We start from the raw sequence: 16,242 nt of genomic DNA, 5'->3' as shown, positions 1-16,242 counted from the left end.
CCAAATGAAACTAAAGTTTTGACCTCTGAGAAAACTTGAGTGCCTCTAGTTGTTTAGCTCTCTGGATGTGGCATGCTCTATCATTGCCTTTGAATCTAAAGGAGCTGTTTTGAATGATCAGGCCCATGATGCTCATACTGAGAAGGATTAAGAGCATATAAGAGCTGTTTAATTTGCAGTAAAAACACTCCAGTTCATTCCAAACACCTACTTGTAGAATTTGAATATATTGCTGTTGTTTAGTTGCCATTAATAATGAATCTTCAGAAGAGGTGATAAACTCCTTCAGTTCTAATGTAGCTATCATTTCATACCAGTACTCTATTTTCATTCTCTTGAAACTCTCCTCTTTCCCAGAGTTTTTTCCCCAGGTCATTTCAGATTGGACGGAAGGTAAAGTTGTCTCAATTAATAGAAATTATTAAAAAATTGAGAGATTTCCATCATTGCTTTGTACATAGCATTCCAATTGCATAATTTTCTTGTATTTTTACTTCTTAAATGGAAACTGGAAGAATACAGAGACTGTAGTTATGTTTTCATATTAGTGAATTTTATTAAAAAAATATAGCTGCTCACTGATTGCTTTAAAAATTTTGCTGAGCAGGGACCTGTTCTTCAACAATCTCACATTTAGCCAGCAAGAATAACTGTCCTGTGGGGATGTGCTAATGATGCACTCCAGCTAATGTTTCCAAAAATCACTACTTGTTTTCCTATTATGTATACATCAGTTCGTCAATTATTCATTTCTTTGCATGCTTTCCTAAGGTTGGCAAATAAAATTCCTTCATTAATCAGGCATCCGGTCAACATAGTACTGATTATGTCTGTCATCAGTATAATGCGAGGTAGCATGAATTTTTAATGGCTTTCTCTCTGAAATAATGAGAACTAAGAGGTTTATTTATGAGTTTGTGCACAGTCTAGTCCCATTTTCAACTGCAGTTTTAACAAAATGGTTTCTTTGTGTTGTGCTTCAGATCTTCCTTAAATGTTCTGTAGCTGATTGTGCTAATTAGTGTCATTAGTATAGTTTTATTTTTCACTTTTACGCTATAGAATTCTACAGGTCTATTAAATTAACATGGAATAGCAAGAACAGATATTTTAATCACGTTCCCATTTCCCTTTCTTGCAAAGGATTTTCCATTAGTTGCTTCTACATCTATTTAGAGAAAGATAAGCAATAATTAATCTTCTTAATACTAGACAATGTTTTCTAAGATCAAAGATGTATTTTAAAAAGTATGTAAATTTAGCATAAGACATAAAATGCACAATATCTTAAAATGTACAAAAATCTAGACATTGGGTAGAGCATTGCAAAGAGATTCATGATGAGGGTGATCTCATGGGAATGCTACAAGAACAAATTGCTTTAGAACAAATGGGCCCTTGTATAATCTTTATAATATTTTCTACAACACAGATATTCAGATAGTATCAAAATGTTATCTTTTCTACACTATGAGTCAAGTTTAAAAAGAGGAATGAAAGGAACTAAAAAGAAGGAAAATAAAAAAACTGTACTTGTGACATTTTTTAAGACATATTCACTAAAAAACCCTCTTCACATACAATGATAATTCATCTTATAACACTGCTCTTTGACAGGGGACTGTTACTTGAGAGAGTGGTCAGAATGGAGCCTTTGCCAGCTAACCTGTTTTAATGGTGAGGATCTTGGTTTTGGAGGAGTACAAGTTCGATCTAGAGCAGTGATCATTCAGGACTTAGAGAATCAACATCTTTGTCCAGAACAGGCTTTGGAAACAAGACCATGCAATGGTAAGCACCAAAATATATTTAAGGCTGGTTCCTGTAAGAAAAAAAATACAGAACAACCATGATATTTTCTTTCTGTCCATGGTATCAATTTTAGGCAAATGCAAATTTGATAAACAGAAATGCACTTAAATTGTTGTTTTCCATAGATCAACCATAAAGAGAAAACTTTCAAGTGGTAACTATAACATGATAACCCTCTAGAGTTATTCTTCTTTAATAATGACATTTCTTTTTATATAGGACAAAGAGTTTCCCTATACGATTAGTAGCATTAACAAAAAGAAATCTCTGAGTTTTGATTCATAACCAGATTTAGGTATCTTTCTACCCTTTGAATTGTTAATTGCATGACAATATCATTAAAATTTCTCAACCATGCTTACTACTGCTAGTAAACAAATGTCCAAGAAAAGTAGTTTCCTGTACCAACTTGGCCATTCAGAGGCCAGATCTGACAAAAAGGAATTTTGTATTTATGATAGAGAGCTAAGGTGCAGAAGGGCTCCATGATTCATCCCAGACCATATGAGATGTGCACTGAAGAGCTGAGACATGAAGCCAGATGCAGCCCTAGCCACTTCACCAAGCTCTGGAGCACTGGCTGAAGCTCAGTATTACCAGGAAAGGAACCCGACCCCTAAATGAGTTTTGCACAACAGATGGGCCACAACCATTATGAGTTTATTGGAAACATTTCTTGTATCCATTTACTCCATTAGGCTTGCTCATAATCCTAGTTAGTGTCTCAGACACATCTGGTCTATTGTCCCTGTGTCCAGTAAGTGCAGGAGACCCTGGGAGCTCCATGTGTGTGGTTCAGCGCTGGATGAAGGAGAAAGGGGCATCCTTAACAACTGCACAAGCCATTGATCATAACGAGTGTCATAAAATGAGTATGGTCACTGATGAGAGTGCCTGCTGCCCATGGTAGTCTCAGCCCTTGTCATTAAAGGTGTTGAAATGTGAACATTCTCTGTGCAGATGGGCAGTGCTACGAGTACAAGTGGATGGCTAGCCCATGGAAGGGATCTTCTCGGACTGTGTGGTGCCAAAGGTCAGATGGTTTAAACGTCACAGGTAACTACTTGTTTTATATACACAAAAAAAAAAAAAGCCTGGAAAACAGGTGGATAATGTGTTTTCCCAACAAACTGAAAAATAAACCCCAAACCTTCCTGGGGTATGGATCAAAATCATGTATTTGCATATTAAAGATGTTTCTTTTCTAGAATCATGCAGCATGTAATGCTTATAATAAATATAAATATTATCTTCTGTAGTGGACCTGAAATGTTTTACATTGTATATGTTTGGGGTTTTTTTTAACCACAGACATCTTTACACTTCTAAATGTAGGGTTTCAAATTTCAGCCTTACAACTAATAAAATTTGTATGTATTACAGGTCATTTCAGTGCCTATACAAAGGCAGAGAAAGTTGCACAGCTTGATAATATCATCTATGTATGATATATCTCCTTAAAGCTGCAAAATATAAAATTTTAATAAATGTGCTAATATGAGTTTATTTCTTTACTTCAGTGCCATAAATCTGTATCAGGATATATAAGGGACTGCTATGGGATGTTGTGACTTTTTGTGCAAGCCAAAGCACAAAAAAATGAATTAGGAACGACTGAGATCTCAGAAGAAAACCTTCATATTAATCTATTTATATGGGTTTATAGATGGGCAATAGGGATTCATTTAAGCTAAGCTTTATGCATTTATTTAAATAATTTTTGTGTCAGACAAAGTGATAGTAGAAGAATCCCAGAGACTGTAAACATATCCTCAATGCCAGCTGCTGTCAGGTCAGTCACAGCAGAGGGGCTGTTATTTATTGCCACCACAATACTTATTCATGGTGGAGTCCACCACTAATGTCTGTTGTAACAGTAGAAATAAAATATTTGTGTTATTTTTAAAAGGTGTTGAAATAATAGCTCAAAGTCTCTTGCAAAACTTACCTGGTGATGTAGGAGTATTAAAACACATCTTGTTCACAAGAATTGCAGCAGGGCCTTATTCATGCACCTTGATTGCTTCCTGCTTAGCTAAGATGTTTCTTTGGTAAGTATAACTATAAGAGAGAGCTCTTATTGAGATTATATATAGGATATTATCTATGAAAGGTTCTATAGGATTTGAAGTAAATAGCATGCTGGGAGATTATGGCCCTGAGATGTTAAAATCAGAATATATTCATAAATGTCAGTCACATGAAAATAATAATTTATTCCAAAGTGACTGAATACCCCCTTGTGATAAATTCTAGGAAAGACAAAAGTATGCCTCTGTATTATTGGCAGATTTTTCATAATGGGACCTCCAAGGCAGACAAACCTCAGACCTATATTGTATCACTTTTTTTTCAAAGTTTGTTTGTATGTGGCTTTAAGTCGTGATAACTTTTTGATTTGAAGGGAAGACTAACATATTATTCCAGAACATGCAATCACTGGGCTTCATGCAACACAAAACTATATTTTTCATATGTTTCTGTTAAATGCAAAACTATAATTTTCATGGATTTTATGATAGTTTTCAAACAAAGCATTTAAATATTCTATTGTACTAATATATAATGTAGAGGGAACTTCTCTACATTAAATATACAGTCGTGGACAAGATTTTAATTTGCATTTGTACATTTTCTGAAAGTGTTTTGTATAAACTACAGTATTTATGAGTTCATTGATGTGGTAGATGCACATCCATGTTTGATATAAATTGAGATCACCTATTTTGATTCAGAAGCAGCTCCCATTCTCGATTACTGTGTCTTGTCAACCTTATTCTTGCACATTTGGATTCAACATAGCATATTTTAGTTCAGACATTATTAAATAACCAATTTGAGTTCTGTTGGTATTTTAAGGTCTTTTTCTATTTACTCACTTTCATAATATCATTGTGCTGAATAGTTCTTTTTACTTGAAGGTCTTATTTCCCATGGGCGATGAGGCAACTCTTTCCTTCTGCTTCCTTGGATGACTGATATTTTATTACCTAGATTCCCACAGGCATGTGATTTGTATGCTAGGATGTATGATTTTCTTTTCTGGGGGTGGGGAAAACTTATGGCAACCAGCAGGGTTTTCTTTGTTCTTCACCAGCCATCCTGTTAACACTTGGATCTGCGTAACCCCAACTAACTGCATCTGCTATGGTTGTGACCAACCTCAGCTATCAGGATTTCATCATCACATCACACTAGTATAAAAATGGTATTAATTTGGGAGATGCATGATAAGTTTTCCTGTAGCAGTATAAATTTTAAACAATGTGGTTCATATTGCTCTTCTATGAGCTAAAAGGAAACACAGGTAAATTCAAACTGATTCTAAATGTATTTTAAAGTCTTTCTGGCTGAAGTGATAGTGAAATCCTGATTGTGTGTACTGGTCCATAACGATAACTGCACTACATATAAAGCTGTAGAAATGAAAACTAGGTCTGTAGAAAAAGGGAAAAGACTGAAACCCACAATATCATCAGTATTGTAATATTCAGTACATGCTTTACTGATAAATCTACTTTCCTTCGTAAAATCTCAGACTAACATGAAGCCTTGATTCATAAAGGCATGTGTAAAAGTGACCCAGTAGCAGCAGAAAACAGGCATCCTTTCATAAACAGGATGAGCAACTTGTTTTCAGTTCAACAGGAAAAGATATAAATAATAAAGATGGTTTTATTTCTATTGTGGCCACAGTTACAACATGTGAGTCATAAGGAGGGCCCTAGAGAACCAAATCTGTTCCCTTGAGTACAACAAAGCCTTTAAATTGTTTTTTTGGGCAATCCACTAAACGAAAAAAGTGGAAAACAAAAGGCTTCATTGCCAAATATTAGTTTTCCAAAATGCACAGGGAATTAAATGCATTTGCTGTATCCTTACTCTACATATAAGAAAACCCTTGATTCCAATTATGCTTTACTCCGAAATAAAAGGACTCTTACATTCAAATTAGCAACAAGATTGTCATCCATGATATGCTGCAGCAAGTAATTTCATCAGTGGTGAGGTATTACCATGTGAAAATATGATTTTCTGTCCTACAGGGGGCTGTTTAGTGATGCGCCAACCAGATGCTGACAGGTCATGTAACCCACCGTGCAGCCAACCCCACGCTTACTGCAGTGAGGTATGTGCTACTGCATTGGAGCATAGAACACCCCCATGAGGCCTTCCCACACATCTCTTGATTACAAAGAGCATGCCAACAAATGTATTTTCAGTGATTTTACAAGTCACAAATTTGTTAAAACCCACCTAGCACAATTTTCTACCTTCCAATTAAATGTTAAATAGTTGATACGGTATGAACTTGCATAAAAATATACGAAGAGATACTCTCCTGGCTAGCACTCATCCAAACAGTCTTCTCTTCCAGCCATCCATCTTTACAGCTCACAGAAAACCTTGTTTTCCTGCTGCATGTTGTAAAACACTTGTTCCCTGCAGACTAGGACATGCAGTTGTGAAGACGGATACACTGAAGTGATGTCCTCCGATGGCACACTCGAGCAGTGCACTCTCATCCCGGTGGTGGTGATCCCCACCATGGAGGACAAAAAGGGAGATGTGAAAACCAGTCGAGCTGTGAACCCTACCCAGCCTTCCAGTAACCAGACAGGACGAGGAAGGACCTGGTTTCTGCAGCCTTTTGGGCCAGGTGAAGTCATGCAATGAGCAGTTCTTAGTGCTAAGTCCTGCTGCAGGTCTGGCATTTATATTTTTGTATACCTAGGAGGACCACAAAAACCCTTGGCTGTTCCTTTAAAAAGGCAGGCAGGTACTCTCACTGAAAACAAAGGAGGAGACATAAGTAAGCACCTAGCCCTCTCACTACTCCATCAATGTATTTAGTGAAATCTTATGTTGCAGATTTCCTTTTAGCCATTCTACCTGTTAAAATTCACAGAAGCTATTTGAAGTGTGACTGTGAAAAGGGAGTTTGCTGAAAAGGTGCAAGCCAGGATAATAAATTAGGGTATCTTAACCAATAATTCTGACAGAGGGATGAAAGGATAGCACTGAAGAATGCAAATAGTAAAGGCTTCTTAAAATTTGCAGACACAGCACAAATTGTAGGAAAATGATTGGTATAGGCATGCTAATGCCTTTCTGACATATCCATATTTATACTAATTCATGTTAGTCAAATGCTAACCATATTACTGATATTTAACATAGGCCTGCTCTAAGTCTCTATGAACAATATTTGCTTTTATGATGGACCATGTTCTTTAGAGCTGAGCAAAAACTTACATGCAAGAGTGATGTAAAATATAAGTTATTTAATAAAAAATACTTCATGAAGTCCATCATGTAATCAGATATCAGTAAATATTTTTCATCTTACTAAAATACTAAATATTTTGATTAAAAAATTAATTAAAAAATACTTTCACATAAGAGATATGTTGCTTTCCAAAATATTATTATTATGAAAGAGGGCAATTGGTTATCATCTTAAGTGTCTCTTAAGTCACATAGGGCTAAATATACTAATATACTTGTGCATTAGTCATTTATTTCTGAAGGGTTTATTGATGTTTTTAATTGCAGAATTCAAAGTAATATCTTTATATGCATAATCCATAAGGTGTTTCAAATTAAGATTTAGAAAAATATTTCTAAAATGCAGATTAAATAATGTTTGGGTTAGAAATTAGAAATACTTATATTAGATCCCATTAGTCCTACTAGTATTTATTATTATTTGTACTTTGATACTATATTTGATACCTGCAATAAAATGGTCTTTGTTCCAAGTACTTTAATCAAAAATAAAAAATAGAAAATCAAACATTTCTGGTCCTCTTTTAAAAAACAGCATCTCACCAAATATGTTATCATTTACTCATTTTAGCTAGCCCCTCCTGAAAATGCCAGAGGGTGTGTTGTAGCATGGAGTGTGATAGAAATAAGCAAATATCAGACAGTCACCTTCAGCAGTTTTGGAATATAGATGCTCATATGAGTTCAGGGAGGGTTTTGGAGCAAGGTACATTTGAGAAACTTCATGAAAACTCACCAATTTTATGTAACTTGAGTTGGGAAGGAGACATAGCTCAGTTCAGATAATCATAAACATACTCAATAGAACTAATACTTTATGCAGTGAAGTTATCAGCAAATGTGAGAAAGTGAACATTTTCCAATTCTGGTGAGATTTAGGTTTGATTGTTTTATTTCAGGATTGGATATCTATTGGAAAGGTTTGGGTTTACTCTGGCATGATTATTTTTTTCCTCACAGTTTCTAAGTCTAGATCTAAAAGAGATCTTTCATTTTCTTCCACAAATTACATTGCAGTTCCAGAAAAGAAGGTCTTAAAACTCTCCTCTTCAGTTGTCTGGGCGGAGGTATTGCCACAAAAAGATGAATCTGAGATGCCAATTCCCTTGCATACTTAGAAATAATCTGTCCAGAGAGAATTCAGAAAGCCTGATTCAACAGTCAGTAGTTGCATAGTAGGAATGACCTCATTAACAGAGTTCCTTGCTATGACAAAACCAAATAAATCTGTATACAAGATTGCCAGCCTTTTTTTCAAGGAGATGTTACTAGCTTAGAAGAAGCCAACCTGAAAAAAAACCTAAGCCTCTCACATATACCAATGGAAATAAGCCAAGGAGAGAGGAAATAAACCTATTTAGCAGAACTGAAGTCTGAATTCTTCTCCTTGATATTATTGTATCATAGGATTTGTCAGGTCAAATCTACTGTTCCATTAATCTTTAATGGATCAGTTATTTCAGTTATGTCAGTTATTATCAGTTAAAATGTTTCATTAGGTTGGTTAAGGTAATGAAGGGAAAATGTTCTGATATTGCTTAGTCTTGAACAACTTGTCCACAAGACAGCAAGACTTTGCATTGCTGCAGACCAGAAGGCCTGAGCTACCTGCATAGCAATGGTGAGCACTACTGTGTAACCAGTCTTAGTCTAACTTCTGTTAATATTGTTGTGGAAATAAAAACTGCATTGATGATCTCTTTTGGTTCTGCAGCACAAGAACAAGAAACACTAAATGTTTGGTCAGAAAAATTTCAGCTGTGTTTCCTTACATTGAAAATACACACAACTTCATGAAATAAAACTTGTACCACTTGAATATGAAATAATTCAGTTTTATAATGGGGATTTTCTTTTTTGGTGTCAAGGAGATGCAACAAGGCTAGCTAATCCCCTGGACAACAACGTTTGTAAAAAGCCACTTAGAAATTTGAAAAATGAGTTGGATAAAACTAGTGAGTCAAAAAGCATGCACTCCTTTAGTTTTGATATGATCATTTGGGGGCAGAGCAAAACCCCACAGACAAAGCCACATCATTTTCCTCATAGACATGGGTGCATCTGCAAGAAGGAGAGTGGTATGTATGCCCAAACCTCCAGGGACATCATGTCCCAAATACAAACTGCACAGGCTGCACATCAATACAGTCCTTATCAACAGTTGTTCTATTTAGGAGCATGGGCTGCCTTTTTTTGTATATTTTTATTTTGTGAGGTGAAGTTAATTATAGCAACAAAACTTGCATTTAGTAGGGAAAGACATTTTAAAATTTTGCTACTTTATGCAGTAGTAAAAGTTATGTGCAGCTAAGGGATGGATGATATACAAAATGCTAAGGACATTTAAAAACATACAAGTAAATAGGAACAATAATTTAAATAACAGGCAGATTGCTTTACCAGAGCTAGAATAGAATGTGATGCTAAATGAGTCCCAGGATGATGCACTGCCCTGTGATCACACTGAGGGATCACAGCTACCAGAGGGCCCCAAAACTGAACTTCTGGGTCTCTCACCTGCTGCCTCTGCCCCAGATCTCAGTTCCATTTGAACTATCCTGACTCCAACTGAAAAGCAGAGCACAGAGAAGTCATTGCTCAGTTATTTAACAATATTTACTCTGATTGAACTGTAATTGCTAGTCAAGACATTTATTTTGGATTATTAAAGTATTTCTATGCTATATCAGAACTAATAATTCAACTAGACTAACTCAAACACTACTGACTAACATTCATTCCTTTTAGATGGGAGGCTGAAGACCTGGGTTTATGGTGTAGCTGCTGGTGCATTTGTTTTACTCATCTTTATTGTTTCTATGATCTATCTAGCCTGGTGAGTTCTTTAATTATTTATAAGAAAACAGTCCCCTCACAGACTGTAATGAAAATGTTTACATCTGCTGCTGTAGAAACTGCAGACACTTCTGTGAACTGTAGTGTTTAATTTGCCTTGTCCTTTGTCCAGACTCAGGTTAGCAGATTCTGGTTGTACTCTAGATGATGGATCACCACATGCTCTTATGAGGGTATAAGAACTTACAAATATGGGGTAGCTTAGTGTATAGCTCATTTTTGCTCAGTTTATCCTGGGTGTTATATACAATGTCCAGAATAATTTTATTGTGTCTGTATCAAAAAAATGCTGAGAGTAATAGCAACAAGGACATTGAATAACCAGACAAATCATATTTTATATATGACAAGATATAGAGATGCAGAACCAGAAAAAATCTGAAAACTTTCTCATCTTTTTAATACATGAAAGAATTCTTTTTTTGAACAAGTCACTTTTGAGAATGTGCTCCCTGAAATTTTCTAGGTCCTGTTTGGAATCTCTGATCCAAATGACAGTACAGGTGAAAGGTGAGGGAAGTGTGGTCATATACAGCAAGCTCTAGGCTGTACTGCATTAGTAGGTGTTTGGGGAGCTTCTGGGTATGTTTGCCATTCAGTAAACTTTCCCCAAAACCTCACTTCTGTCTAGATAATATAAAAATTCATTTGGTGTTTTTGTTGTTGTTTTTTATTTGATTCATTGTTTGTTTTTGTGGGTTTGTTTGTTTGGTTTGTGGTTTGTTTTGGTTTTGTTGTTGTGGTTTGTTTGTGTTTTCTTTGTGGTCTTTCTTTTTCAGTTGGTTGGTTTTTTGGGGGAGTGGGGCTTGAGGAAAAGGAAATCCATTAGTATTCAACACCACTACAGATTATTTGGACTGGAACCCGTGGCTACTTCAAGTCATTGAAACAAAAAGTTTCATATAAAAGATTCAGATTTGAGCAGCTAAGTGACACAGCTGAAATAAGATTTTGGACAAGACTGAGAATGCACAGGCCTGAGTAAAGAAATGCTTACATTACACTCAAAAAGATTAGCACTAAAGCATGGATAAACATTCAATTTTCTTTGGCCTGGTAATTTTTTAAAACTTTATCAAATGGATTGGAAATACTGCTGGATTGAAATCTAATTCAAGGCTAGACAAGGAATATCATGCCAAACAACCATACCTCTGCTATTAATGACTGGTTTGATTATAACTTCTAGAATTGATTGTAAGCATTCCAGCAAGTATAATGAGATAAAACCACTCAAAAGATGGATCTTTCCTGGAGAAACCCTTGATGTGTCGAGAGCAGTTTAATATTTGAGTCGCGTAATTTAAAAGAACCTGATTTCAGCTTTGATACATGACCAAATATTGCATGGCAGGCTCTGGATTCTTCTGAAAACTGGGTGATGTTGCAAGAGTGCCTGCCAAGGATTTCATCAAGTCACATAAGCATCATAACAGCTTGTTTCTGAACAACTGAGTTTTGAATTAGCTATTGGTTTGGGTTGATAAAGAGATAATTAGTGATCCCAGTGAAGGTTTTCAGCTTATAACTTTTATAAACAAACAATTGAAGGCACTGTCAGCGTGCTCATCTTTCATTTAAGACTGAAATATGTTTTTGATTGTTATTAGTTGCTTGTTCTATTTACAAATTATCTTATTGTTTCAGCAAAAAGCCAAAGAAGCCCCAGAGAAGGCAGAACAACCGACTGAAACCTTTAACCTTGGCTTATGATGGAGATGCAGATATGTAAACTACAACTTCTCATGGTGACAAATGGAGTCTAAACTATAGGAATGGAATCAGGAGGTGTCCAAAGCCACAGGGATTTTCTATGGAGTGGATTAAGTGTTTTGAATTTTTCTTTTTTGTAACTGCACCATAGATAAAGAAGGATGGATTTCATAATGCCTACTGATATTCAAGGTATTATTGCTTTACTTTAGACCATCAGCACCGAGAAATCATGCAGAATCACATTAATAGACACTGCAGTTGGAGATTTGTGGTGTTTCCTCAGTCTTAGAACTGAACACCACTTCTGCCTCCAGAATACTGTATCTGACATAGTATTAACACTTGGAAGCCCCTGCATCATTAACCAAGTATAATCAGTACGCATGAGGAGTTTGTACCAAGCTATGACTCTTTGTATTCAAACATAACACATATACTGAGTTGAACCATATGTATTATTCTATCAGATTATATATGTGATGAAGAGCATTTTAGTGCTTAGTACAATATTAACTTTTAACTGGGATTCACCCACTGAGCAAGTTCAACAATTTGCCAGTTGATGATAACTTGTGTTAACCTGCATTTCAGAGGGCAATGACTCACTTGCAAAATTCTGTCCTGTTACCACTCCAAATTATAAAGGCCTCTTGTGTACATCCAGAGAAGAGGCATTCTCAGATTCACTATTTTCTAGTGGTTGGTGTCTGGAAAAAATACCTGCTGTAAATGTTACGATACGTTTCTACTTTCTCTAACTCAAACTGTTGCCTGCATCTTTTTTGCTACATGTAAGGCAAATTTTTGCACTATATTAGTGCAGCATGATATGCACTTAACTAGTATTGCCATAGAAACTGCCTCTTTTCAGAAAGGATAATGATGTATCTTGTGCAAGGAGTGTCAAGTAGACAGGTCTTGAATCCTGAAGAGAGTAGTGTTCAGTTTGGACTGCGACGGGATGGAATCAGCTACGACGTTTGCTGTACACGCGCCGTTCCTCATCACAGCAGCCACTTGTGCTCTACACCATGGCAGTCATACAAGTGTCTAGTTTCTTGCCCCATCTACCTATACTGGTATAGATTGTCCTGCTGGTTTCTAATTGTACTTTGAAGGCTGTTTATGACTAGATTTTTTATATTTGTTAACTTTGTTAGAAAAAAAAAAGAAAAGAAAAAGAAAAGTGGTTGCCCTGTAATCCTGAGTGACATACTTCTTGTCTAAAAAGGTGTTATGATTGTTCAACTAAAATAAAATGGTTTTACTTTGCTTTCCTCCTGTTAATGAGAGCTCTTTCACTGTTACTGGCAGTGCAATACTCAGAGACGTTTTGTCTTTTCTAATTAGGATAATTCAATTGACTCTTTTAATTATTCAGTTTAACTCCTGAGTGTGCTGGCAAGTAAACAATAAGATCAACAGTTCTGCCATTTTAACGCTCGTGACTTTTTTAAAAACTCTGGCAGTGTGAAAACTCACTGTTAACCTCTTCCATGCTTATGGCTTTTCAGTGTTAGGCTTCCAACATGAAGCTCATTGACTTGCCACTCATGTGACATGGCTGTTACGGATGTGCTCCATGACCTGAGAAGGGTTATTCTCCTCAAATGGCTTCTGTGTGCAGCCGGAACGTACAAGTGACTGTGCCACTACTAAGCAATACAAAACTTTTATCAGGCAACCTCTCAAAAATAATTGTTACATAAAGTTCAATATTGGGTTCTCAGGTCTTTTTTATAACCTAAACCACTTCTGCCTACTCATCACTCTATTTACTCAAGAAGCACCAGTTTTTGCACACTGAATGAAACTAGCTTTGCAAACTTTGGCCCAGATCCACTGAAATCAATGATAAGACTCTCATGGACATCAATGGGTAATATCTGTTCTTGAAAACACACACCTTTGTTCTATGTAGAATAATTCTTGAAACCAATGAGCATTTTGTGGATATTCAAGAGAGATTATGGTCCTGCTTTAACTTAGCTGCCATATTACCAGTGCAGTGTTACTGCATCAAGAAAATTACCTTCATCCCACTGCGTAGGTATTCCCCCAATGGGAATGATTAGCAGAGGAACAATGGTAACAACCTTTGGTGCAGGTTTAATTTCTCATTTTATACCTTGATCCAGCTGCAGATGATGAAGTTTCATGGCCACCTGGCACAGCAGTGGTTCATTCCTATATGTGTTTCAGGACTGGAGTATTCAGTCTTACATCACTTTGTAAAGGTCCATTGCAAAAATACCAATCTTGATAATTTTAATTTTCAGCATTCTTGAGTAGAAAACAACAAAAACCTGCTTGGTTCCTCTTTTGTCAGATACAAAAAAAAAAAAATCCATGGAAAAATTCTAAAGCATTAAAGAACAATAAATACACATGGAGACAGATTTTAGTAATGATTTCTGTTTTTTAATAGTCTGATTCTGTGTTGTCGAATAGTTTTGAACCAAGAGGGCATTGAGGGAACAGGGTTTCTTTCACTGGCAATGAGTCATCTTTATTTATGACACTGGCTGGTCTTAGCAGGAGCTGTTACCTAGTTCTTGCCTTGAAGAATTTGATGTCCTAGACCTAAGCATTTAATAAGTTAAAGGTATGACATCTCCTTTTCCTTACCACATTAAATAGATAAACAGAGAGATAGGAGGGTTTTTTAAGTCTGTTTGGCCTTTGCAAGCCATGCAAGTATTTTAGTATGTGTTACATTTTATATCTGATCAGTGAATATCTGGTGCTCATCTGCATCATACTAGGGCTGCATTTAAAATCTAGAGTGAGTTTTTATTATTATTTTTTCTATGAACAAAGTGCATGGAAATTTGAAGCCAGAGTGGCTTCCCTCATTATCAAGAAAAAAAATACTAGGCTGTAAAGAAGGCTGAAATTTTATGTAAATCTAAATATTGCAAAGGTGATTAAGCCCTCTAGCATTGAAACAGAAGTAAATAATATGTGAATCATCAATACAGAATGAAAAGCAATTTGCTTTAAAAATCTGAGTGCTTCTACAAATCCAGTGCCTAAAGCAGCCACTACTGTAGATTATTAGTTTGTGAAAGTAATGTTTCCAGTGATCAAATAAACCATTCAGAAAATAGCAAAGTAGATATTTTCCTGTTGATGTGGTGGTTTATAGTTTTCTTTTTAAAACTGTAGTTTCTAGCTTACGGTGTCTGCTTTGAGTCCTGGAGCAGTTCCTTTTTGAAGCTTTGATGCAACTGCACAAGCCTGTTTATATTTGACGTAAAGCATCAATTTTGAAACCCCCTTCCTCCTGCCAAAATGTAATAAAGTTTTTTTTCAATCTTACAATTTGAAGAGAGCAATTTAAAAACTCTATGTGTAAATCACTGTAAAATATACCTTGAATTAAATGGAAATCTGTCTTTTTACCTTCATGTAAATCATTAAGAGTTTATTTTGCCTAACATAATTTACTTGAATATTTATTTTGTAGAAGGAGGAGGCAGCTGTCTGAGGAATGTTTACCTTTTTTTTTTTGGTTAATGTTATTTTGTAAATTGTGTAATGCATTTTTATTTTTTAAATTATGTACATTTCTTTTTTAATGCACAAAATGTTTACGTACAACTACTACTGCAAATTTGTGTATAATGTCACTAAGCTTTATTCAGTTAATACAGATGATGGGAAAATGTAACAAGTCTTACATTTTCATCTGGGTTATTTTTACATAACTGATGTATTGCTGACAATAAATATAAACACAAAATCATTTAATGTCTTTTTTTTAATAAATGTAGTATTCTATACTGGGATAGACTAACAATAAAAGCCAGATCCCTAAAATATGACCACCTTTTAAATAGTCTCTTCTTTTATCTGGAAGGCATTTGCAAACATATTCTTGTTAAAAATTAGTCTTTCTATTTAAAAAGAAAAATACTTTCTGATGCTATGGTAACAATCAAGTCTATTGCTACAGTCCTAGCTGACCTGGAAATTTACAAAACATATTTTGTCAATTGATAAATATCCAATAAATGAAATTTTAAGAAATAACCTTTTCTTCCTTGCCACTTTTATATCAGAAAAAAAACACCCTTCTGTAGAAAATAAGGGGTCAATCAAGATCTCACTAAAAGACATCTGTTCACTTCAGGTCAAGCTGAATCTGTCACTGTCCTTACACAAGAAGAAAAAGAAAAGAAGTCACTTTGCACTTTTTCGTAATTGCTCATATTCAATCTCTGTGCTCTCCAAAACTCAATTCTTCTCATGTCCAGTTCTGCTGTGTAGTTTTCACACCATATCATGGGGGTTTGTCCTGTTTCAGTAGCTATTACCTGCCCAGTAACCTTTCCAAGCTTACCCCTAAAAGATTTAAATACAATTTTGAGAGCACACATCTCTGATTTTCAAGGCATTTCAGGATTTTCACAAGTAATTCCCACCTACATTCTCTCCTGCTGGAATCCACAGAAAAACCAAAGAAGCATTGGTCTTGAATTCTTACCTAAAACCTAATAGAGGAATAGAGGAATTTTAAGATTATTTAAATGTGTTTAATTCAATACAGGCAAAAATTTTGTAACC

At 35.5% G+C, this 16,242-nt stretch overlaps 1 protein-coding gene across 1 annotated transcript in view; it reads left to right on the top strand.

Annotated features, from left to right (window-relative positions):
* THSD7A (thrombospondin type 1 domain containing 7A) overlaps positions 1-15,599 on the top strand; it is a 189,075-nt gene extending 173,476 nt beyond the window's left edge. Inside the window, exons 24-29 of the mRNA XM_050971430.1 lie at positions 1,618-1,791; positions 2,773-2,868; positions 5,859-5,941; positions 6,262-6,472; positions 9,850-9,937; positions 11,605-15,599. Of these exons, the coding sequence (XP_050827387.1) occupies positions 1,618-1,791; positions 2,773-2,868; positions 5,859-5,941; positions 6,262-6,472; positions 9,850-9,937; positions 11,605-11,689 (737 nt within the window). The 3' untranslated portion in view covers positions 11,690-15,599. The remainder of the gene's footprint in view (positions 1-1,617; positions 1,792-2,772; positions 2,869-5,858; positions 5,942-6,261; positions 6,473-9,849; positions 9,938-11,604) is intronic.
* The last annotated feature ends 643 nt before the right edge of the window (positions 15,600-16,242 follow it).

Source organism: Serinus canaria, chromosome 2, assembly GCF_022539315.1.
Source record: "Serinus canaria isolate serCan28SL12 chromosome 2, serCan2020, whole genome shotgun sequence".
NCBI classification, from domain to species: Eukaryota; Metazoa; Chordata; class Aves; order Passeriformes; family Fringillidae; genus Serinus; species Serinus canaria.
Note: the sequence above shows the minus strand (reverse complement) of the source record. Positions and strands in the feature narration are given on the sequence as shown.